The sequence below is a fragment of the Lepidochelys kempii genome, chromosome 7 (genome assembly GCF_965140285.1).
Source record: "Lepidochelys kempii isolate rLepKem1 chromosome 7, rLepKem1.hap1, whole genome shotgun sequence".
Taxonomy (NCBI): Eukaryota; Metazoa; Chordata; order Testudines; family Cheloniidae; genus Lepidochelys; species Lepidochelys kempii.
The window spans coordinates 46,955,429-46,981,307 of record NC_136386.1 but is presented as its reverse complement, the minus strand read 5'-3'; the positions used below and the strand labels follow the sequence as shown (position 1 = coordinate 46,981,307).

Below are 25,879 nucleotides of genomic sequence, written 5' to 3'. Positions count from 1 at the left end.
GGGCTTATTTGGTAGTTTCAGTGCAGGCCTGGGTTGCTCCAGTTCTGCTGGCCGCCTCTTGGATGCTGGGAAGTCCCTGCAGTTTCAGGAAAGCAGCTTTTAACACATCCGCTGTTGGTTTCTCCTCCGAAACCTGTGTGGAATAATGAAGTTCCCCTTTTGCCCTGGGTTAGTGAGCCATCCAATCAGGTGTGTGAGACAGATGGCCACCAGGCCATAAAAGTAAAGTGTGGGATCATGGCAGGGGGTCAGGTGCACCTCGTTACCCGCTCATCTGCTTAGCGAACCAGCTATGTAAAAAAATGCTGAGAGGTATTTTACAAGTGGTGGAGACACCGTGTTAACCGTATCTATCGGTTTCCTTTCCATAAGGCCCAGGATCGCTTCATAGCACCTTTCCTCTGACTGGTGGAGAGGATGGATAAGACAAAGAAAGAATTGACAAACTCGCTGGGGAGGAGCCCCTATTCTCCTCATTCCAACAGCCAGGCTCAGGTCTTGGACCCCAGCCCAGGAGCCAGCTCAAGCCCAGCAGAAAGCATCTACAGGGGGACCAACAGGAAATACCCAATGATTAAACAAAAAGGATTTTACTCTGATGTGCTCTATCCAGGAGCCACAGCTTTCTTGGGGGTAAGTGCAAAGAGCCTCCTCTTTCTTCATCTTTTCTATTGGAGATTCACAGATCATCCTAGATGTAAGGATCCATGTGAAAAGCAGATAATCTGCAAGGTTTACTCATGCAGAAAATAGGACTACAGCTTAGAATGACACCCACCAATCACAGAACTCCTTGGCTCTCTTGTTGTCTTTTCTCTTGCCCATAATTTTTCCCCCTCGGCTCCTCCTTTGGTCTATCTCTTCACCCAATCTGCTCAGAGCAAGGCAGGGAGCAGGCAACAATGCCAGGCCCATGCATCTTGTCTCCCATTCTGCAGCTGTTCCCCTAGGTCAGAGCCCTCATAGGATTTGACTTTTCGGGGGTAAAGCAGCAATGCTTTGTCTATCACAATTCATGATGTCCTTGAATTACTGGCTGGGGGGCTGACTCTCAAGGCAGTCACAGTATGCCGTGTATGATCATGTTATTGTGGGCAGGGCACGGAACTCCGTGGGCTAGTAAATGTATGAGGCCAGATCTTAAGTTGGTGTAAATAAGCATAGCCCAACTGGCTTCCTTGTTCTTTGGCCCTCTCTCTAGATATCTCTGGTTGGTTTCAGGCTGCATTCTGTTAAAAATCCCCTGCCTCTGTGTTTGTGGTGCTATGTGCCCTATCCCTTTCCGGAGATACTCCCTTTGCCACTTAGAGCCTTTATCCATGGCACTCTATGTTTCAGCATGTCCTCTCTAACTCTAGTACTTCAAGCCCTCACTGAAGGTTCTTTCTTCCTCTCCCTGTATGACACTCTCTATGGATCCCCTTACTACCCTCTCTTTCTCTGTTACTCTCTGTGGACCCTCTCTCTTATCTCTGACTTGCCCTGGTGATATTCTTTTATGTGCTGGATTTGCAGGATGTTTGCGCTGGTCCCAGTGTGTACAAGGATTTACTGAGACAGGCTGATCTTGAGCAGCACACGCCAAAAGGTAAATGCACTGAAAAGAATAATGCCACTGCCTGTAGGCATGCTGGGAAATGGGGCCTTAAAGGGTTCATGTTGGTAGCACTAGGCATGCTGGGAAATTAGTGCTTCAGCTGATTACTTTAGGCTAGAAAAGCACTGGAAATATTCCCATGATTCTGTTCTCAAAGCCAAGGATGATCCCAAGGTGATGGAATCACTTGGGAATGGTGGAGTGAAGTGAACCCCCAGGTCAGTAGAATGATCCCCTTCATGAGTAAAAAGCGATTTACCAACTGTCAGGGTATTTCTGGCCCCTGTGATGTCCACAGAGCATTTGGGTCCATACCTAATCTTAGGAGGCGACTCTTGTAGCTAGACCTGTGGGGTACCCTGGGAAGAATAACAAGATTAATGTCACTCGGAGTACTCTGTCCTTCACGGGTCCATTATGCCTGAATATGAGGCTCAACCCGCACTCCGTAGGCACAGAGGTTACCAACAGCAGTGGAATGTGTCCATTACTCCTGTGGGGGGTGCCGGAGTTGGCCAGGCAGGAAATGTACACCTTCCCCTCCTCCTCGCCCCCCGCGCCCCCCGTCCCAGCCTTTTGCATGCTCTGGACTCCAGCTCCACACTCACTCTGCAGTGGAGCTTTGTGTATTGGAAAAAGGGATCTGCCACTTCTTTCCCACTTGCAAATGGTACACATGTCCTGGAGGCTGGAGTATGGCCATAGAGAGGCTATGAGAGGAAAGGATCTTTCCCTTCCCCAGAGCCTGGCAGACCCGCAGGGCATAGTCTGGTTATTTGGATTGTAGGCTGGGGAGAGATGGAAGCCATATATCACCTTACTGTGCTTTAGATGTGCTCTTGATTGTCCTGAGTAAGGGAAAATGACTTCATCCACAAGTGAATCTTGACAAGACCGACTCATCCCTAACCAGTGGAGACAGGTCTTTATTTATGATATGCTACTTATATAATGGGGAAAAATCAGGCTGTAAGTATAAATGCTGATGACACACTAAGTATTGACATAAATAACTGATAATGCACAAAGTGCTGCAATGAATAGCTTCATAGATTTCAATGAAGTGGAAGGCCACAGTGGGAATAGTAGCATTTACTGACAATAGATATAAACCAGGGCAGTTCTCTGAAGAAACCAAACCAACATTTGTGCAAGGTTAAAGATATTTTGTTAAAACCTCTATGCTTTATTCACTCTTCAGTAAAGGCAAATCTTCAAAAAAATCATAAACCTGTATGTTGATATGGACAATTCATGATTCAGTACAATATTTGATTAATGATATGAGTAAAACGGAGATTAAATATATAGAGCGGCCTGTTTAGGATTGATCTACATTAGTTTAAATGTTATTTTTATAAAAAGCAAATGTTAGATTGGTATTTTTGTGTTACAAGGACTCTGATCCTGAAATATTATTGACATCAGCATTTTTGCCTTCAGTGAAAGCTGCAGATGCTCAGTGCCTCACAGAATTGGTTTCAAAGGCCCCGATCCTGCAAACAGCTCTCCACAATTGCTTTAATGTCTGTAGGGATTTATATGGGCACCAAGATCCAAGTACACAGAGCAAGTTGCAGGATGGGGTCCAACGTCATTAACAACCTTAATACATAAGTACATAAGAACAGCCATACTGGGTCAGACCAAAGGTCCATCCAGTCCAGTATCCTGTTTACCGACAGTGGCCAATGCCAGGTGTCCCAGAGGGAGTGAACCTAACAGGTAATGATTTAGTGATCTCTCTCCTGTCGTCCATCTCCACCCTCTGACAAACAAACAGAGGCTAGGGACACCATTCTTTACCCATCCTGGCGAATAACCATTAATGGACTTAACCTCCATGAATTTATCCAGTTCTCTTTTAAACCCTGTTATAGTCCTAGCCTTCACAACCTCCTCTGGCAAGGAGTTCCACAGGTTGACTGTGCGCTGTGTGAAGAAGAACTTCCTTTTATTTGTTTTAAACCTGCTGCCCATTAATTTCATTTGGTGGCCCCTAGTTCTTATATTATGGGAACAAGTAAATAACTTTTCCTTATTCATTTTCTCCACACCACTCATGATTTTATATACCTCTATCATATCCCCGCTTAGTCTCCTCTTTTTCAAGCTGAAAAGTCCTAGCCTCTTTAATCTCTCCTCATATAAGACCCGTTCCAAACCCCTAATCATTTTAGTTGCCCTTTTCTGAACCTTTTCTAATCCTAGTATATCTTTTTTGAGATGAGGGGACCACATCTGTATGCAGTATTCAAGATGTGAGCATACCATGGATTTATATGAGGGCAATAAGATATTCTCTGTCTTATTCTCTATCCCTTTTTCAATGATTCCTAACATCCTGTTTGCTTTTTTGACTGCCACTGCACACTGCGTGGACGTCTTCAGAGAACTTATCCACGATGACTCCAAGATCTTTCTCCTGATTAGTTGTAGCTAAATTATCCCCTGTCATATTGTATGTATAGTTGGGGTTATTTTTTCCAATGTGCATTACTTTACATTTATCCACATTAAATTTCATTTGCCATTTTGTTGCCCAATCACTTAGTTTTGTGAGATCTTTTTGAAGTTCTTCACAGTCTGCTTTGGTCTTAACTATCTTGAGCAGTTTAGTATCATCTGCAAACTTTGCCACCTCGCTGTTTACCCCTTTCTCCAGATCATTTATGAATAGGTTGAATAGGATTGGTCCTAGGACTGACCCTTGGAGAACACCACTAGTTACCCCTCTCCATTCTGAAAATTTACCATTTATTCCTACCCTTTGTTCCCTGTCTTTTAACCAGTTCTCAATCCATGAAAGGATCTCCCTCTTATCCAATGACAACTTAATTTACGTAAGAGCCTTTGGTGGGGGACCTTGTCAAAGGCTTTCTGTCCACTGGATCCCCCTTGTCCACATGTTTGCTGACCCCCTCAAAGAACTCTAATAGATTAGTAAGACATGATCTCCCTTTACAGAAACCATGCGGACTTTTGCGCAACAATTTATGTTCTCCTATGTGACTGAGAATTTTATTTTTTACTATTGTTTCAACTAATCACATCCAGGTGTCCAATTTAAGACCCCAATCCTAAGTTTCTCCTTGACCAGTATGAAAGTTTCTCAAGTAAGAGATTAAAAGAGCCCACGCTCGTTCAAAGTCCTTTATCTTATTTTTAGGTCTGTGTTAGGCTCTCTCCAAGGAGATGATGCTCTTTACATCTTGCAGCTAATTATTTATTTCAGGTAAAACATCAAATTCCCAGCTTCTTGCAGTTCTTTTATTTGCAGCTAATGATGGTATACTTAGTCATCTAAACATTTATGTTTTATTTATAGGTTATCTAAGATGATGATTTTCTTTGGGCCAAAGCCTTGGAGATCTTTACTTGTTGTTAGAGCACACTTCCCACTGAAGACAATAGGCCAAAGTCCTGACATTGTTAGTCAGTTTGTATTCAGTCCTTAATCAGACAAACTCCAGTTGAAGTGAATGGAAATTTTGCTTGAGTGAGAACTGAATGGCTGACTCCTTTTGAGGTTTGCCTGAATAAAACATGAGTAAGCACTTCAGAATTTACTGGTTATCTGACTTGCTCTCAGTCTAGATTTATTTGCCTCTTATCACCATAGTATCTGAGTACCTCAGTTATTAATTAATCTTACCTTCAGAATAACCCTGTAGGAAAGTATCTTCTCCATTCTACCAATGGGGAGCTGAGGTACCGGGTAGATTAATGGTTTTGCCCAGGTCTCCTGTGTCTCAGTCCAAAGCCCTATCCACATGCTTTATAGTAATTCTTAATGCACATTATTGCTGGCACTGAGCCCATAGTGTTGTTTTGGTATTATATATACACAATAACGTGTATAAGCACACAAACAAAGAAAGCTAGGGAGAAAACAAGGTTGGCTTCCACTCATCAGTACAGCCTCACTCAGGGTCTGCTTAACTCCTCCACTCACTCGTGTAGTACAGTCGCTCTGACTCTTGTAGATTGCCCACATGTGCACCCTGAGGGGTGGCATAGTTTGTCTGTCTGTGTGTATGTGCATGTGAACGTAGATACATTGTTTTATGAACTTAGGTCTTCGCTTGTTTTTTTGTTTGATGTCAGTGACAACATTTGAGACTCCCGAGAACATTGAGTCTTACCTGGACAAACAAGTGATTGGACCAACCACTGAGATCCTAGCCAAGTCAGACTACCCACTGCAAGCATTTAAGCCAAAGGTGCAGCTTCCCTTTCAGGGGCTGCCAGGACAGTGCCCTCGGAAGATTGAGATAGAGAGGTAACCTCAAGAAGGGGGACAATGTGATAGCTGTTGTATACATCGAATAGCCACACAAGTACCGGGTATTGAATTTCGTTCTGAAGATGTGGAAGTGCTATGTAGATAATGTTTCAAGAGGGACAGTGTTTTATTGTAGGGTTTAGCCTTACCCCTTGACACCTGCACAATGCTGTAGACCTAGGTTGCATAGAGAGAGGATCACATTTTGACAGAATGACTTAAGGTTATTGTGCTTTGTAGATGTTGGAGATGGGAAAGACCTCTGAGATCACTCAGACCATCTCTGACAATGCAGGAGTGATCCCCTAGAATAAATGCCTTAGGATGGAATTTTCAAAGTGCTCAGCCTTGGCCTAACTCTGCTCCCACTGGGGTCAATGGTAAAACTCCCATTGAAGTCAGTGGGTGCAGAGTTAGGCCAACCCTGAGCACTTCAGAAAATTCCACCCACAATGTGTTGTTCAGTATAGTATTAAAAGTTCCATCAATCTGTTCTGCCTTCTGGGTAGTGTCCAATTGTTACTGCCTTGGTGCCATATTGAACCTGTAGTTATTAGCACAGACATCCTTCCCTGTAGCAGACTGAAAGACAATTGAATAATGACAATTCATATAACGTCATTAAGCATAACCATTCAATCTCATTGACGCCTAACTAGGAGAAGACGGCTATATCTCAAACTAGATATTGCTCAGCTATTAGCCAATGAGGGGATAGATTCCAATCAGCTGATGCCCAGGCACCAAGACCCTGACAATATGCCAACCATTGAGCAAAAGAGAGATCCTCTCTTTCCCATCTACCTCCCACTACAGGTAAGCGAGCAGCTTCAGAACTGTCATCTGCATTACTACTGACACTCTCGGGACTCACTGAAAAGAGCAGGGTACATGATGACTACTTTTGATTTAGTAAGAAACAGAGATGGACAGGTGAATATTTTAGAATAGAAGCCATGGGGGCTAGGGATCCATAGTATTCAATCCTGCACGGTGCTGAGCGCCCCCTGTAAGTTAATGCGTGCCCACAACTTTCATTACAGTCAATGGGACTTGAAGGAGCTCAGCATCTCACAGGACTGTTCCAAAGACAGTTGTTTAGGCTTCTTTAATACCAATATTACACAAATACAGATTTCCTTCTGAATGCAACTGTCAGCAGCATTGGTTGCTTGGAATTTCTCCAGTTGAGAATCTCCTCCCCATTCTCTACTATCTAGAAGAGAAGGACTAGTCTAGACACCACTCTTGGAAATAAGTCCTTCATAAGGCAACACATTATGTGGTTTCTGCACCTTTGCTGTTTCCCCCTGTACGTGTTTCTTTTCCTCTCATAAATTTCTATGCCATGTTGTTATCTTCTTCCCCAAGCAGGGATTCATTTCCATTGCTTACATTGTCTTGCCTATGTAGATATTTGATGATGAAGAGTATGACTGCCGGACTCCAGAAGAGTGGCTCTTGCTGGGGTTGGAGCCAGGATCTCAAGACAGAAAACCAGTTCCCGGAAAAGCACTTTTACCTACAGATGATCAACTGGGACACGGTAAAGCATGAATGAGCTATAGTTTGGGTGCTCTACACAGTGACATTGGGCTAATGACACTTACAGTATCGTTGCAATAGAATGGTTAGCATTTGGAATGGAACTTTCCAACTTAGATGAATATAATGTTGATGAATGGAACAGAGAGATGATTAAATAAGAGTGAGTACTTGGGTAACAGGCTCTAGTGGTTAGAGCAGGAGACTAGGAGTCAGGAGAACTGAGTTCTGCTCTCAGATCTGCCAAGCATTCATTGGATCTTGTTTTTAGAAATAGCTTCTGATTTTGCAACCACATTTCTGTGCCAAGAAATAATTGCAGGCTAATTTTATAGTACTTAAATGTTTAATTCTCTGATCAGACCTGCAAATCAATAAGTTAGAAGTCTAAATACTATGAAACATGTCCGTGTTTACTTGTGGGTGCAAAACTGGATGCCAAGTTGAGGCTCTTCTGAAAATTGGAGCCGCCGTGTGTGTTATTCAGTCCTGTTGTTCCAGAACTTAAACAACGGGAAGAATACATGGAGTGAATGTCAGGAAGCAATTGCATGCATGACTATTCTGCGTTGTTGTGCTGGGGTACTTTATTTTATTTATTTATTTTTTAAAGAAAATCTTCAACTCAAAGCAACTGAGGTTGACCTTACGGGACATATGACAGTGAAGAGGAGCAACTTCAGCCCAGTTATTTTGATTGGGAAATCTTACCTGCCACAATACCTTGTGAGAATCAACTAAACCCTTTTAGAACGTAAGAGCCTAAGAACAGCCATACTGGGTCAGATCAATGGTCCATCTAGCCCAGTATCTGTTCCATTGGCCAGTGGCAAATGCTTGAGAAGGAATAAAAAGAATGAACAGGGTAATTTATAGAGTGATCCATCCCCCATCATCCAGTCCCAGCTCCTAGCACTCAGAGGTTTAGACACCCAGAGCAGGGGGCTGTATCCCTGACTATATTGGTTAATAGCCATTGATGAACCTATCCACCATAGACTCATCTAATTCTTTTTTGAACCCAGTTATACTTTTGGCCTTCACAACATTCCCTGACAATGAGCTCCACAGGTTGACTGTGCATTGTATGAAAAAGTACTTCCTTGGGTGACCCATGGTTATGTGTTTATCTTGTGTTATGTGAATGAATGGTTCACATGGTTATCTTGTATTATGTGAACGGATAAATAACACATCCTTTTCACTTTCACCTCACCGTTCATGATTTGATAGGCCTCTATCATATCCCCCCTTAGTCATCTCTTTTCTAAGCTGAAGAATCCCAGTCTTCTTAATCTCTCCTCACATGAAAGCTGTTTCCATTCACTATGCTGTTTCCAATTCCAATATATCCTTTTTGAGATGGAGCAAGCAGAAATGCACGCAGTATTCAAGATGTGTGTGTACCATGGCTTTATATGGCATGTGGCATTGTGATATTTTCTGTCTTGTTATCTATCCCTTTCCTAATAGTTCCTAACATTCTGTTAGTTTTTTAATTGCCATTGCACATTGAGCAGGTGTTTTCAGAGAACTACACAATCCACAATGGCTCAAAGCTCTCTTTCTGCTGGCTACATCTCATTTAGACTTCATCATTTTGCATGTATAGTTGAGATTATGTTTTCCAATGTGCATTACTTTGTATTTATCAATGCTGAATTTCATCCACCATTTGTTGCCCAGTCACCCAGTTTTGTGAGATCCCTTTGTACCTCCTCTCTGTCAACTTCGGACTTAGCAGTTGAGTGATTTTTGTATCATCTGCAAACTTTGCAACCTCAGTTAACCCCTCTTCCAGATCATTTATGAATACATTGAAGAGCTCTGGTCCCAGTACATATCATTGTGGGCCCTGGTATTTACCTCTCTCCACTGTGAAAACTGACCGTTTATTCCTACCCTTTGTTTCCTGTCTTTTAACCAGTAACTGATCCATGAGAGAACCTTCTCTCTTATCCCATGACAGCTTACGTTGCTTAAGAGTCTTTGGTGAGGGACCTTGTCAAATGCTTTCTGAAAGTCCAAGTACACAGTATCCACTGATCCTACTAAACACCATGTGTATTGACTCCCTCAAAGAATTCTAATAGATTGGTGAGGCATGATTTCCCTTTACAAAAATCACGTTGACTCTTCCCCAACACATCGTGTTCATCTGTGCCTCTGATAATTTTGTTCTTTACTAGAGTTTCAACCAATTTGCCTGATACTGAAGTTAAGCTTACAGGCTTGTAATTGCCAGGATCACCTCTGGAACTTTTTTTTTAAAAATCAGCATTATATTAGCTATCCTCCAATCACAGGCTGGTACAGTGGCTCATTTAAGTGGTAGGTGATGTATCACAGTTAGTAGTTCTGCAATTTCATCTTTTAAGTTCCTTCAGAATTCTTGGGTGAATCTCATCTGCTGCTGGTGCCTTATTACTGTTTAATTTATCAATTTGTTCCAACACCTCCTCTACTTTCACCTCAGTCTGGGACAGTTCCTCGGATTTGTCACCTAAAAAGAATGGCTCAGGTATGGGAATTTCCCTCACTTCTTCTGCATTGAAGACAGATACAGAGAATTTACTTGGCTTCTCCTCAGTGGTCTTGTCTTCCTTGAGTGCTCCTTTAGCACTGATTGCTTGGCAGGCTTCCTGCTTTTGATGTATTTGAAAAAAATTGCTGTTAGTTTTTGTGCCTTTTGCTCTTCAAATTCTTTTTTAGCCTGCCTAATTATCTATTTATCCTTGACGTGCCAGTTTACGTTCCTTTCAATTCTCCTCAGTAGGATTTGACTTCCAATTTTTAAATGATGTCTTTTTGTCTCTAACTGCCTCTTTTACTCTGTTTGTTGTTATCTTACTGGTTTTTTTTTATTTGTGGTTTACGTATCGTTTGAGCGTCTATAATGGTGTTTTTTAAAAGTTTTCATGTAGCATTTTACTTTTGTGAATTGTAATGATTATATCTTCCATCAGAGGATCCCAAAAGCCACGAGTTGATCTATAAGTGGGTCAGCGTTGGTGTCCTGGATTATGACAAGGAGACAAAACTGTACTTGGTACATAAGACAAACGAGAGGGGAATGGTACGGGATGAAGAAGGGAGGCCTATTCTAAATGGAGGAGTAACTCCAGAAGGTGTGTTCTGACTAGGGTTCATTAGGAGATGGGAGACGTTCATTTACCTCTGTTTGCTTCCATTTCCACCACCAGGGCCCTGCATTGTGATAATACTTTTCCCTCTTCTTCCCCACCATTGGAGGACTGGACATAATTTTTCCTGGAACAATGCCATTTGGGGGTAATGTGGGTAATTTGGGGATATTCGAAGTACCCACCATTTGCAGGGGTTAAGAATGATGCCTTTTCAGCACTGCAATCCCCTGCCAACCCAGACCTGAACTCTGATCCCTCATTTGGCAGTCTCTTGTACTGCCACCACCCCATCCTGACCCTGATTGCATATTCAATCTATTGGCTACAATAAATAGGGAATCTGATTTCTGCATTCACTGTGGACCCCAGCGTGTGTTATTTATGTCTTCCCTTCTTTCCCCCCAGGGAGAGCCCCTCTTATGCCATGTCAGTACTGGGTGCCACGAGTCCGTCTGCTGTTTCTTGCGGAAGACCCCCATGTGTTTGCCCAGCGAGTGGTTTCCGCCAATACCCTACGTAAGAAAACGCAGGCGTTGTTGCTGTACAATCTGTATGTGGACTGCATGCCTGTGGATGGGCTGAGGAGCATTAATGAGAAGAGCCTAGGTAGAATGAAGCAGCTGGCAATGAGCACTTCACACCTGAGAAAGGAGATACGGTGAATATCCCATTGATTCTTCCCTGGGGGCTAGAACAGGCTCATCGAAAGACTCAGATCATTGCTGTGCTTTCAATGTACCTTACTGGATGTCTGCATAGTGGTACAGTATAGGGTAGGTGTGACTGTCTTCCCTGGGGTGCAACCTGGAACTGGGGTACCGCTGAGCCCTTTGTCTTTCCAACCTGGGCTCTCTCTCACACTGTGCTGCTCTCACACAAGCTGCAGATCCCTTCAGATCCTGCCCTCACACAAACATTCATAGGCAGGGACACACCCAGCTGTGTTACAGGTGTGCTTTTACCAGCCACCCATGAACCAACAATAGAGAGGCTCCAGCCAGTTCCCCACAGCTCCCCAGCCTAGAACCCCAGAGCTGTACGGTCTTGCCCTGGTCAGAAACCTGACCAGTATACGTTTATCACCCAGTCCGCCCCTCCCTCAATGTGGACAGGACATCGCACCATCCCCTGTTCTTGAGCAGATTTCCCTTTGGACTTCAAACAACACATTGTTTTAGGTAAAAAAATATAAAACAAATTTATTAACTACAGAAAGATACATTTTTAAGTGATTGTAAGAAATAGCATACAGATCAAAGTTGGTTACCTAAGAAATAAAATGAAATCTCAATCCAAGTTCTGTATACTAGACAGGATTTGAATCAAGAAGTGTCTCACCCTGATGGTACAAACAGTCCACCAATCTTCCATACACAGGCTAGAAATCCCTTCAGCCTGGGACTGCATCCTCAGTTCAGTCCTTGTTCCTAAGGTTCTGGGTGTTGAGTTGTGGGGGGAGTGAGGCCAAGTGATGATGTCACTTCCCCCTTTTATAGTTTTTGCCTTGTGGGGGGAACTTCATTGTCCCAAACAAAGCCCCCAGCACAGTTAGTGGAAAAGTATAGGCACAAGATGGAGTCCAGAGTCACATGAGCTGGTCACATGCTCTTGCATGCTTCGATGAGTCGTGGCAGGGGCCATTACCTATATTCTGGCTAGAACATTCGCAGAAAAATTCATCAGGTGGGAGTAAGCTTCTTTTATGGCCTATTGTATTTCTTAAAAGGGCCATCACCTTGAATGGTTTATCCACAATGTGCTGGCTAGACTGGATGTAAACTACCTTGTGGGTGTTAACCAGGAGCAAACACATTTGAAATACTGGTACAAAGTCAATATTTCTAACTTCAGATACAAAAATGATACACGCATACAAATAGGATAATCATATTCAGCAAACCATAACTTTTCCATTGACACCTCACGTGACATATTTTGTACAAGATTTGTTGCAATTATATAACACTGGTGAATATGGGGGTGCCAGGGTGTTGCTTTGGGGTACAGCGTGTCACAGTAGGCTAATGCTGAGAGATGGAAACTTTCATAGGAGCTGCACATTTTCAGTTACAGACACTGGAAACAGCTTCCAGAGCACAGGTTGTCAATGGTTCCTATATTAGGCTGTGGACCACCAGCTCTCTGCAGAGTGCTTCCTGGTGGTCGGCAGAGAGCTGTGGAGTTGTCTGGTGCCAACTGCCTTTGTGGCTGATCGTCAAATTAAAAGAAAGTATGCTCAGGAATCTTGTGTAATCAAATAGAAAAGGAAAGGAGTAACCTGGTTACAAATGAGACAGTTTCTCTGCTGAGATACAGCCTAGGCTAGGGAAAAGTTTTAGAGTCCCTGGGCTTGCTGAATCATCATCTACCAGTGGTGGTATTGCCTTCAGTCCCTTGGAATGAACAACTGCTTTGACCCCCCCTCAGAAACATGGAGGTGTGAAGAGCTGTGTGGTTTAGCAATCTAGACTGGAGAGTAAGGTCTCTGTTTATGAACAGAGATGTAACCAGAGAGAAGTACTCTGTGCTTTAAGTGAAAGACAATAACATGATAGGATAATGACAGCTGGAGTTCAGGATCAGGAAAATCAGGAATTTTATACTTTCTGTAAATATTCAGAGGGGCATTTGGGAAAACGGCACATATACCCCAAGCATTCACACACAGCTTTCTCCAACCCTTAGGTTGTCTCTCTTCCCCCTTTGTAACACTTTTCTTCTCACATCCCTCCAGTCCATACCTTGTTTCCCTTCCACTTTGTTCTGTAGCAATGATTCAGATATGATGATCCTAATCCGCTGCTAGTCAGTTTCACTTTGCTGCAACCAGTGCCAGCAGAACAGACTAGTAGGGAGACAACTTAGCAACTGGAGGGCAAGGAGGAGAGAGAGAAAGGAGTGCTAGTTCTGGCTTCAAATCTGGTCCTCTCTTACACTCACATCCCACCCAGCTGGGTGGGGCACCTTTGCAATGTCACTATTTTGTCCTGTGGCCCCACACAACTCTCTGCCAATGAACCTCAAACCTGCAGCATCATTTGCTGTTCTGTTCCTGGACCTCCATAGCTCTGCTAATGTAATTCAGATCTTTTTTAGTGAGCAAGCTAAGTGTAAGCGAACCCAGGAGAAATAAATTGGGGGTAAGATCTTTGAGGATTGGTGCAGATATGCAGATCTGAGTGATCACTGTTCATTCATTTTATAATCCTCATCAGTCTGTTGAACTGTCTGCAATGCCTGGAAAAGGAGGTGAGCCTAGACTATGAACGCACCATGAACAAGATTATCTTTGATGGAGTCATCACATCCAAGCCCCAGATGTTTTCATATGTCACCCTGCCAGAGAAAGAGGAGGAGAAGGTGCCAGAGAGAGGTATGGGATCTGGTGGAGAAAGTTGAGCTCTAGTTGGATTGCAAGGGTCCTTCTGTGAAATGATTTCTTCATTATTGTGGGAGACTTTCAGACACACCGGTTTATAATGCAAGAGGATGTACAAGGTGGTATGTTTTCCAGTTATTCTGGGGGACCAGTAGACAGCCAAATGCATGGAGAACTCATTTACATTAGGGGGTTAGGTTATGAATGATCCTTGGAAACTGTACATGTGTATCTGGGAACAGAATTTGGCTTTGGCACTTTGAGTGAGATTGCACAAGCAGAGGCATTCCATGGACAGTCCAGCTTTATTAACAGTGGGCGGAAAGCTGGAGGCAAACAGTGGAGGTTTCAAGGCCATGTTTGGGAGCGAGAACGCCTCTCATTTTCATTCATGTTCAGAATCTTGATTTCTTCTTTCTGGCAGCCTCTGCACAGTCCCATTGTGGGACATGGTCCCTATCCCTGGGCCATTCCTGCCATACCAAAAAGAACCTCATGATGGACCTATGAGCCAGAACATCAGATCTGTCCTGGGGTCAGGGCTCCATTTCTGTGCAGGGACAGGGCAGATGTTTGTGAGATATGAAGTCCCCTAAACCTTTGGTGCCAACACCAGCCCTTTCATCCAGCTTCAAATAGGCAGAACACTTGGTGTCTGTTGGGATTACTTATATGTAATGACATGAGTAAAGTGTTGTGGAATCAAGCCAACCTAAAAAGGGATTGAAAATGCTCTTCCTATTAAAGTGACACACTCTCTTTTGCTGGCAGGGCTGGTCCAGATCCCAGACTATCCATTTGATGAGCAACAGGCATCTTTTATTTTTGTCTCGCTCCTGACCAGGCCAGAAGTCATCCTTGCCTTATCGCAGGTGCGGGATGAGTGCAACAAAGCTGCAGCCATGTCTCTGTTTCATTCAACCTTGTCTAAGTATGGCCGGCTAGAGGAGTTTGAACAGATCCAGACGCAGACCTTCACCCAGGTAAGGAAGGGCAGGGAGGGAACATTCGCTTAAGGGGAGGGGAGATACAGAACAATCAACAGGGCTCTTGGCATATACCAATCAGACCATGCCAGACAGATCTTAGCAATTGTATAATTGATTTATTGCACTTGGACAAAGCTTTTCTAGAAAACATGGTGCAAAATCTGCATTGTAGATTTCCAAATTGTTCTTATTCCTTCTCCCCTTATTGTTACAAGGAACAAGAGCTTTGATTCCACTAAAAATACTGATTTTTCTTAAGATCCTCTCTCTTCTTTAACCACACGGATAATGAAAAAACAGAATTTTTTTGAGTTCTTATTAGTTTTGTTAGATTTTTTCCACACAATTTAGTGAAAAAGCTTTAGATACTAACAACCACAGAGTAAAACAATAAAACCTTATAAATCTTTTATATCTTTCACCAGAGGACTTTCATACACTGTACAAGGCTGCTTTATCCTCGTGGGAAACTGAGGCAGAGAGAAGTTGAGAGACTTGCCCAAGGCCACCCAATCTGGGATATGAACCAGCCAGGAAAAGAGTGTTTTCATTTTAATAGGCAGAGTGTATATAAGGACCCCAACTCTCCTGACCCTCAGTCCTGTACTCTATCAGTGAGAAAATACTGTCTCCCCTTGCACTGTTGAAATTTGATTTCTACACACAAATAGCAGAAGTCCACGTAACAAGTTTGACTATTAGTAGCATTTTAATGAATCAAAGCATTGCAGGACTCTGCTGCCCTTCAGTTAGCACCTTCCCATCACTTTAATCAGTTCCAAAAGAAGACAAATGTCCACCCCTCATTTCTCAGTCATATTTTACAGAGAGTTTTATGGGGGACCCTATGAAATACAGCTTCTGATACTGTTCTGTAGAAAACCATGGGGAATAGTAAATTAGAAATTAGGAGAGCGGTAAATAATGAAAAGGGCTGATCCAGAGCAATCTGGATTGCTTGATAGACTGGGCACAAGCAAACGATGTATTTTACGGTGGCCAAATATAAAGTCATACATATCAGAAAACAGAATGTAAGCAATACTTACAAGCTGCAGGGACTCTGTCCTTGGTAGGTTGTAGTAGATTCTCCATCTCTGGATGTTTCTCTAAAAGACAGACTCTAGATCAAAGAGGAAGTATTTCAGAAAAGTTCTGTGACCTTTGTTATGGAAGATGTCAGACTAAAATATTATCATAATGGTCCCCTCTAGTCTAATTTGTGACAACGGGGATAGAAAACAGAAGCTTAAGTGAAATGGAGAAACACAGTTCTGATGTTTTCTCAACAGCAGGCCTTTTCATGACCCTTTGTTAAGGAACTAGATATATAATATGTTGGGTATGTATGCATAAATATGAGGGTTATTGGTCAACCAAAATGGATCGGAGATGAGTTGTTTCACAGCAGATTGGTATTGGACTGGGCACTAGTGGTCCCTGCCAGTGGTCAGTAGTTGCCCTACTGTTTTCCCATCAATCCTCTGAGGATAAATTCTTCACTGTATGTTTCTTTGTTCTAGGTTCAGCTGTTTCTCAAGGACACCTGGATCAATACTCTCAAGATAGCAGTAAAGAGCAGTCTGAGGGAGATTGGTAAAGGGTGGTACAATCTGTATCAGTCCAACTGGGGTGTATACCAGATGTCCAAGCTACATAAACTGATGGAGCTCATCAAGTTCAACTTGCAAGACTCTGTGCGCTTCCTGGTTCAGGACTCACTGGTCAGCTTCACTCAGCTTTTGCTGGATGCTTGTGGCAGTGTCCAGGATTGCTCAGAGGATATGGAATGGGGAGGGGACCTCATCAACAGCCCATACAAGTAAGGAGGGGAGAGATGGGAAGGTCAGGCTTGGAGGAGAACAGTGGAGGAGGGAAGAATAGCTATCTCTTTGTATTTGTAATTACCATAGATTTTTACAGTGACACTTTGCATTTGGGTTGGGGTTTCATGGTGGTGCTTATGATGAAGAGCAACTCAGTTCCATCCATCTCATACTGCTTGGTGTAGGCTTGGAGGGGGATCACTGCCTTGCGGATGGCAGATTGGATAGTGTTGCACAGTTTTTCCACAAGGGGCTCGTGCAGTTCCATCCGTCCGTCTCTCTTGACATGTCTCCAGCACGCACCCTGGAGCCAGGGAGGGAGGCATAGAGCTGGGCGAATCCCCAGCTGTCCTGTTAGTGCAGGCCTTATTGGAGGCCAGGATCTGGTTCAATTTTTTCAATGTGCTTTACTAATGTTAGCTAATGAATTCTCTCACACCCCAGGGAGGAAGGCGACTGCTACTAATTCCATTTTAGAGCCTGGGAAAGTGAATAAGGCCACACGGCTGGTCAGTTTCACTGTTGGGATTTAAAGACATAGCACAATAGCAGTGTTGCGGGTGCCATTCTTTCTGCAGACAGCCACGTAAAACCCCATCTCCTCCCTTTGCAGGCCACGAAAGAATCCTCTCTTTGTAGTGGATCTGATTCTGGATAACAGTGGGGTTCACTTCAGCACACCTGTGGAGAACTTCGAGACCTCCCTCATTTCTCTGTTCGACAAGGGAATCCTGGCAACCCACACCATACCACAACTGGAGACGGTGCGTTACTCTGGGGAAATGTTAATATGACAGAGACTAAGTGGCCTAGAGACCCAGAATGTATGGTAGCTGATGAGGGTGGAATCATGAATGGCAATAGCATGTAGACTAATGGCCTCAAACTTGTTAGGGAAAGTCCTTTTGCAGTATATACTCTTCTCTCTGTTGAGCAGGATATTTGTCTTCCAAGATCCTCACATCTATCCTCTATATTTATCTTTTTATTGGGGCTGGGGTCAGATGAATGAAGTAATTCCTGATGCAATGGAGAGGGATGGACCACATAACCTTCTAGAGGTACCTTCCCTCCTGATGATGATTGTATGACCCATCTTACAGAGCAATACATTGTGGAGAATGTGAGTTCTTCACGCTGTAAAACCTGTTCCCCTGCTGGAGACCGAGAAGCAGCAGGTGATAGCTGCTTGTTTTGAATGACCTCTCCTTTTGCACTCTTCCAGTTTGTGCTTGAGAACATGTTTATTAGAGGCACACCACTGCTGGAGTCGGTGGGCCTGCACGAGCCCCTTGTGGAAGAACTGCGCAACACTATCCAATCTGCCATCCGCAAGGCAGTGATCCCCCTCCAAGCCTACGCCAAGCAGTATGAGAACCAGTTAGAGCTGAATAATAATGACATCCATTCCTTTCTAAAGTAAGTAACATCAAGAGCGGACACCACAGACCTGACTTACATGTCCTTAGAAACTTATTACTACAGTACATCCCCATCTCATGTATCCTTGCTTAAGTGTGTGTATTCGCTGTTCTGTGCTTACAAAAGTGTGTAGCATGCACTTCAGTGAACAGGTACAAGGGATTAGCCATACCAAACCAGAACACTGGTGTATCAAATCCAGCCTCCAGCTGTGGCCAATAACTGATGCTTTCAGAGGAAGGCAAAATAGCTACTGGTGCAGTGCTGTATATTGTTGGTAGCAGTGGGAATTACTGTCTGCCTCTGACAACAGTCAAATTCCCTTCTGATCTTATTGGTCAGAAAATTACTCATCCCTTTTGAAAGTCTGGTTAGCGTGTTTGACCTCCTGCAACTCTGCCTTTTCAGGCTGATCACATGGTGTAGGAAGTAGTATTTCCCTTTGTTTCAACCTGCCTGTTCCCATGGCTAAAACCCCCATCCACACCTCAATCATCCTTCTGCCTCATTTACTTTCGCCGTCTTCTTTTCAGGCCTCCTATCCTCGCCAGTCTTTAAATTGAGCTTTAAAACCCAATTCTCCCAGAAATCTCTCCTTCCTATTTCTCTCCTCATTCTCTCTTCCTTGACCAGTTGTCAATTGGGTTGTGTGTTGTCATCTCTATCTTAGATTGTGAGCTCTCAGAGGCAGCAATGCATCTCACGCTATGGTTCTAAAATATGTAAATTCAGAGAAATCTGTGGTTTTTAATAATAAATGCACCTGTCATTAATTTAATGTCCTGGACTTTTGGACAAAGGTCTAATGACATCTATGTGAATGTGTATTTATGACATGTAGGGATGAGTGTTCTCGTGCACTGTATGGTATGGGTTGGCTTGTCTTTGATTATATTTCTGGTTGTAGAGAGTACCAAGCCCAATGCCCCTCTGCCCAGGATGTGAGAAAAATAGTAAACCTGCACTTGTCTGAAAAGGAGATGCTGGACAATACTCTGCCAAGCTCCATCATCATTGGTCCCTTCTACATCAGCATTGAAGGTGTCAAGCAAAATCTGTCCAAAAAACGCAAAGCCCTTGCTACCTCCATGTTGGACCTACTGGCTAAGAACCTACACCTACAGGTGGAAAATGTAAGTTTCACACTTCTCTGTTTTGTCTTGCATCTATCCCCCTATTTCAGGAGGCACCACGGCAGAGAATTTGGGATTGCACAGTGGCCAAATGATAGCGGTTGAGGCCTCTCTAATGTGGAAGTTTTGCAACTCACATTGGAATGGTTTCATGGGACTAGTGGTGGAAGCCAATTGAAAAAGACTAGAAGGGAGATGTGAAGAGCCAGTTAAATCAAACTGTGCCTGCATTCGTAACAAATTCTGTGCAAGAAAGCTATACCTAGTGGCATGGAAATATCTGCGGCTCTCTATCATCTCCTAAATAGTTATGTTCACGGATTTACAATGATCTGCCTCGCTGCCAGTTGGAAGTTCCTGCAGCGAGCTGATGAGGTTAACTAGAATATATAGACAGTTACATGTGTGAGGCAGGTGATGAAGGGCTACTAACAGGAAGAACTAGAATAGTATTGTATATTTATAGCTTTAGACCACCCTTACAGTGGGTTACAGCCAGCTTTTTGACTTACACTGGAGTCTGGCATATGAGAGATTGGTGGCCTGATTTTCAGAGGTCCTGTGCATGCACAATTGCCATTAACTCTAATGGGAGTTGTGAGTGCTCCTCTGAAAACCAGGTCTTAAGCCTCTGTTGTAGTCCACTGATTAAAGGTAGTGACCCCATAGGAATGAAACTCTGTAGCCCATTAGGGAAGTCTGCAGATGCTCCTCTATTCAGTGTGTGTATTTACACATTCTCTGTGTCTTCCTGCAGATCTGTGAAGCATTCAAAGTCATCAGCCGGAAAATGTATGAGAAACCAAACAGCATTGAGGAGCTGGCTGAGCTGCGGGAGTGGATGAAGGGAGTCCCTGAGCAGCTGAAAGTGCAGGAAGTAAGGCATGCTTTTCTGATAAAAAGGGGGTGCCCAGTAAAGCCAGGGGATAAAAACTTGGGAATAGAGTAGATGGAGATCTCCCACTGTTTTGACATTTTATTATCCAGCTCTGAATCTGTCCTGGAACAATAGCTCATAGAATCATAGAATATCAGGGTTGGAAGAGACCTCAGGAGGTCATCTAGTCCAACCCCTTGCTCAAAACAGGACCAATCCCCAATTTTTGCCCCAGATCCCTAAATGGCCCCCTCAAGGATTGAGCTCACAACCCTGGGTTTAGCAGGTCAATGCTCAAACTACTGAGCTATCTCTCCCCCCCTGGTTCAGCTTCTTAAATAATCCATGTTTGAAGAAATGAGATCTGGCCAGCCAGTCCAATTACCTGTTTCGTTGCTTGGGAAACCTTGCCTCTGATCCAGGCTGCTATGAAGCTTTGAGAGTTTGTGTTCACAAGCTTTGTAGCTACCGAGCCTCTTAGATCCAGTTTTACAGCTGGCATATGAAATTTAACCCCAATGTCATTTATGCAGTTGGGCATGTGTGTATAAAACTAATGTGTCTATGCAAATTGGGCAGTCAGATGCCTAGCTACCGTGCTGGTATGTGCTAAGGCAGCTTATGTGCATGCAAATGTCTTTGCAGGGGAAACTTGCAAAGGCAATTGAAAATGTTGTCCTTAATGTATGTTGTATATCCCTTCTATTTCTTGGTTAGCCATTCAGTACTTCTGCACAGATATTGGATCTTGACTTTTTCTGTCTTCTGAAAATTAATTACAAACTTTCAAACCATAAAAATATTGTGATAATTTTCCTCTCATACCAGTTATAAACAGGTGTAGTGCCGGGGACTTCAATGAAGTTACTCCTACATTGTACTGGTATAGTATATTAATATTATAATTAATTTGGCAGTAATACCACTAAGTTATTAGATAGAGCTTTTTATCTGTAGATCTCAAAGCACTTTACAAAGGAGGGATGTATCATCCCAATTTTATAAACAGAGAAACTGAGGCACTGAGCAGTGAAATGACTTGCCCAGGGTCACTCAGGAGGCCAGTGGCAAAGCCTGGAATAGAGCTGGGTTTCCCAATTCCTAGTTCAGTGTCTTCCCCACTGGGTCACACTCCCTTTCATATATGTAGTCTGAGGATCACTCACACCACAAGAGGTTGGAGAATCAGACCCACTGCTTTCGTGGTATAGAAGTACTCTGTGTTGGGGTAAGGTTGTGAGACGATGGCATGTGTCATGCAAATGCAGTGTGTATCCTGCCAGACAATCCCAATAAGCAACATGTTCAATACATGTGATTTGGAGGATGTCTACTTTTCTCTCTCTGTCTCCCTGTGTAGGAACTCATAAGTAAGGTCATGGAAGATTATGACGTTATGGAGGAATTCCTTTACAACCTTACCCAAGATGATTTCAATGACAAGTGAGCATTTCTCTGACTGTCAAAGCAGCTTATTTTGCAGCTATTACCATTCTTAATGCCTCAGGATTTGATTTGTATATCAGGTGCTTCAGATCTTTTCATGTGGCAGTTCAGGCTAGATGTTCATTGAACACCTGATTCAGAAATTGAGTCTGTAGAGGTGTGCAGTTTCACACTGCCTCCTGGCCTGGGCATGAGGCAAACTTGTAGTGATCAACCTCCTTAACAAATAAAAGACCTTATCTGTCAGCTTATTTTTATTTTTTGCTTTATTTTATTATTTCTATTACAAAAGCACCAAGAGACCTCAACCAAGATTAGGGCCCCATCTTGTTAGGTACTGTGCAGACAAATTGTAAGAGGCACAGTCCCACTGGACTTTTTGGAATTGTTTAGCAATCCATTCATCTTTTACTAATATACTGGATTTCTCGCTTTTTTTAAAATTCCTCTCCCTTTCCTTAGCCTCTTGTTACTGAACAGTTTAGACGCAGATACTGCATATCAAATAACAGAGCACCAAAAATATGCTTTGAAACCATGCAAATTTCTGTAGCTGGTCAGCCTCCTTCATCAGTTTGATCGGGTTATCTAATTACTATGCTCATTATCATTCAAATAATAGGCCTCAGGTTGCTGCTTCTCATCTTTTTTGTATTCTCATTCCATCTGAGCTCAGGTGGGCTGCGAGCAACTGGCCTCTGAAAATCGCCACACAAACGGAGATGATTCGGCAGCAGCACCTGGAAGATGAGGAGAGGTTCCGCAAAATTCAGCTCATGGATCAGAACAACTTTCTGGAACGGCTGGATGGTCTGCAGGTACTAATAATCCAACACTAGGGGAGGCTGTTCTGAGCCAGCCCTAATCACAAAGACTTGAATTCATTGCTGTCAGTTAGCTGGGGTATCTTCAGGAGCATTTGCAATTCTAAGATCAATGATAGGGCCAGTTAAATTTTTTTTTCTAAAAAGTGCTTTTGGATGAGAAATTGTTTGAATTCCATGGAAAACTTTCATTTTTCATGGAGAAACTGAATGCTCGAAAACAGAAATATTTTTATTCTGAAATGCTGTTGCGGTGCCTCAAGGAGCCGCTATGGGCTGAGCTCCCCAGCTAGACTTCATCTCCCATGATGCACCACCTCTCCTCAACAACAGGGAAGACCATGGTGTACCATCGGAGCTCTAGGCTGGGTTCCATGTCCAGACTAGATAGGAGAATGAGACTATGAGGCACCTGAACAACGATTCCCATGAGATGCAATGGCCGTGTTTCAAAATCAAATATTTAAGATTTGATTTTTCACCAAAAACTTGAAATTATCCATAGGAAAAATTCCCCATTTTTGGACCAGCTCTAATCAATGTCTGAACTGATTTCAAAGACTCTCTCCAAATGGATATCACTGGGGTAATGGGTTGAAATTAAGCAAAGAATTTCCTAACAGTGAAGACTGGTTGGCTGTGGAATAGTCTACCAAAGGAAGTGATAGAAGCCCCGACACTTTAGTTTATTAAAAAAGATTGGACAGGGCCCTGGAAAATATAATATTGGGAACAATTTTTGAGGATGGAAAAAATGACATAGCAGATCTTTCATTTTAATTTCTGTGATTTCAAGTTGCTGGCTGTACAGCTCAGTATAGACAAATTTGGGCATGGACTGATGAGTGGGTGGCAATCAATTGCAAGAGGAAGAGGCAGCCAGCGCCCACATTTGTTCTTTCTATCAGCTGATCTTGATCCAAGCTTATCATTGCCTCCTCACCAGCTTCTCTGTGGCCTGAAGAGAGCTGGAATTAGAGTAGGGGAGAGAGAATGTGAAATTTAAAATGGGCTTTAGTGAGAGCTGTCCGATTCTTTGCATGCTGGAGAGCAACGAAGAGTAGACAGTGAAGCTGAGATTCTAGAAAGCAGCATTCAGTGTTTTGAGCCTGAGTTCCACATACTGCACCTGCCTTTTCTTTTCCAGCTGGTCGTGGCTGGATTTTCTGTCCATATGGACATTACCCGAGCACATGAGATAGCAAATGAAGCAAGAAGGGTCAAGAAGCAGTTGAAGGAGTCTCAGCAGATGGCACTTCTTTATAACAACAGGGAGCGGATATTTGGATTGCCAGTTACTAATGTAAGTGTCAGATCATAGGTTCTGTTGTGTTAGGCTCTGTGCAAACAACAGGCCCTTGGTCCTGACTGGGGCCTTTGGGTGCTACTGCAATGCAATAAAATAAATCCCCTAGGTAATAACATCCCAATTGTGAGAGAAGGAAAGAAATGATTTAATCTACCATTCTGGCTTATGCATCAGTTCTTATGTTAATTAGAGAGGACCAGCGATCCATTCTGATGGTCACTCCATTCCAATGCTCTCTGCTCATCTCTTCTATGCTGTGGAAGAGGTGGCCCAAGAAGACATGGAAGGGTGAGCAAGTTCATAGGACATTTAATAGCCACTTCTGTAGCAGAGCTCGATCTATCCATGCTCTTGGATCAAGAGTTCATAGGGCAGTGGTAGCCAGCTGTGTGGGAGGCTTGGCTCCTGGATCATAAAGATGGTAACACACATGAAGTAGCAATTAGTTACATTCATTACTGTTGGAGAGTTACTGCACAGAATATCCACTGAATGCATCCGATGAAGTGAGCTGTAGCTCACAAAAGCTTATGCTCAAATAAATTGGTTAGTCTCTAAGGTGCCACAAGTACTTCTTTTCTTTTTGCGGATACAGACTAGCACGGCTGCTACTCTGAAACCACACAGAACATGGGCATGACTGGCTGTAATTACTTATGTCACTAGTGGTTTATAGTCACATGTACAGGAAAGTGAATTTGGAAGGCAGCGTGTTGTCTTAAGAAAATAATTTTAGTCACAAACACTAGTAGCTCTAGCTACTCATAAATGCTCATGCACATTTTCTCTCTCTCTTTCATTTATTGCTATTGAGTAGAATTATTTTCTCTAATAATTTTCTGTATCTTAACTTTCAATAGCTTAGTGTGAATTTTTTCTTTACTGTTACATCTACAGTTGCAAGTTGGGTCCTTAACAGGTACATCCTCAAGATGTGTATGGGTCCATTGCATCCACAAAAAATCTCATATTACCGATGCGACAGAGCATTTGCAAATGAAAATCAGCTAACTGCTCATCAGACTAAGTGTTTGCATGCATGGATATGGGCTTCTGCAGGTGCAACTCGAATGTATGCATTTTGGACGGCATGCCTGATGCTCCCTCCTTTGAGAAGTTGGCACTAAATGTCATAGGAATAAATTAAGTCATGGTTTTAACTTGGATTGCAGTTAAATGGAATTGTGCCCATGTATGTGAGGTTGAATTTGGCCCAGAGGGCCTTTGTTTTTCTGTGTTTGTCCTGTCTCTATCCACAATTCTGTTTTGTTTCATGACTGATTAGTAAGGGCTAGGTTGTGCCTTGGGAGACCACAGGGTCTGCGCCCTCCAAGCATCCCCAGGGTTGTAAGTCCCCTGAGAGGGAGCAAGCTGGAAGTGGCCCTGTGCCTGTCTGCTCTGGCTAGCAGTGTAGAGGGGAGCCAAATAAATCATCTTAAAGGATATTGGACCATGTTCGTTCCCCTTGCTTACTCAGGAGCTCTAGGTGGGATTGTGCCTTTTTGCCAGGGCCACATGGTTCTGAAAAATATGAGCCACTGTTAGAGGAAAATATGCCCATTGTTCATTAAAACTCTTTTTTTTTTCACAAAGTATGATAAACTGTCCAGGATGGTTAAGGAATTCCAGCCATACTGGGATCTTTGGACCACAGCATCAGACTGGATACGCTGGTCTGAGAGCTGGATGAATGACCCCCTCTCTGCAATTGATGCTGAACAGCTAGAGAAGAATGTCAATGAATCCTTTAAGACCATGCACAAGTGTGTGAAGCAGTTCAAGGATGTACCAGGTAACTGGGAGAGTTTGGTTTGTGCACCCCAGCACACAAGGCTATGAGGAGTGTCGTGAAAACCTCATTCCTGTGATTCAGCAGTTTATCCCATATGTGTTCTGTGTGAAGTGAGCTTGGGTGGTCATATGCAGCTCTGCAGATTTGTGTAAAACTGCTTCAAGTAAATGCCCCCACCCCCCAAAAAAATTAAAAAAGATTTAAATTTGTAGGTAAACTTCCCCATGTCCCAGTCCAGGATTCCCAAAGATGCATCCACCAATCTTCTGTAGTAGTTCTAAAACCATCTTCCAGTTGGGTTAGAGTGAA

The 25,879-nt window shown here is 43.2% G+C and overlaps 1 protein-coding gene across 2 annotated transcripts in view; it reads left to right on the top strand.

Moving 5' to 3' along the window:
• DNAH1 (dynein axonemal heavy chain 1) overlaps nucleotides 1–25,879 on the top strand; it is a 141,332-nt gene that overhangs the window by 16,471 nt on the left and 98,982 nt on the right. The window contains exons 2-19 of one of the 2 annotated variants that reach the window (XM_073352527.1): nucleotides 373–633; nucleotides 1,516–1,588; nucleotides 5,705–5,879; nucleotides 6,542–6,698; nucleotides 7,296–7,428; nucleotides 10,394–10,555; nucleotides 10,979–11,231; nucleotides 13,789–13,946; nucleotides 14,724–14,935; nucleotides 16,465–16,763; nucleotides 17,381–17,531; nucleotides 17,993–18,186; nucleotides 19,097–19,322; nucleotides 20,080–20,199; nucleotides 21,560–21,642; nucleotides 22,322–22,463; nucleotides 23,617–23,772; nucleotides 25,372–25,570. In XM_073352527.1, coding sequence (XP_073208628.1) covers nucleotides 418–633; nucleotides 1,516–1,588; nucleotides 5,705–5,879; nucleotides 6,542–6,698; nucleotides 7,296–7,428; nucleotides 10,394–10,555; nucleotides 10,979–11,231; nucleotides 13,789–13,946; nucleotides 14,724–14,935; nucleotides 16,465–16,763; nucleotides 17,381–17,531; nucleotides 17,993–18,186; nucleotides 19,097–19,322; nucleotides 20,080–20,199; nucleotides 21,560–21,642; nucleotides 22,322–22,463; nucleotides 23,617–23,772; nucleotides 25,372–25,570 — 3,109 coding nt within the window. In that variant the 5' untranslated portion in view covers nucleotides 373–417. Of the gene's footprint in view, nucleotides 1–372; nucleotides 634–1,515; nucleotides 1,589–5,704; nucleotides 5,880–6,541; nucleotides 6,699–7,295; nucleotides 7,429–10,393; nucleotides 10,556–10,978; nucleotides 11,232–13,788; nucleotides 13,947–14,723; nucleotides 14,936–16,464; nucleotides 16,764–17,380; nucleotides 17,532–17,992; nucleotides 18,187–19,096; nucleotides 19,323–20,079; nucleotides 20,200–21,559; nucleotides 21,643–22,321; nucleotides 22,464–23,616; nucleotides 23,773–25,371; nucleotides 25,571–25,879 lie in introns of those variants that run through there. The other variant, XM_073352533.1, reaches the window with a different exon arrangement.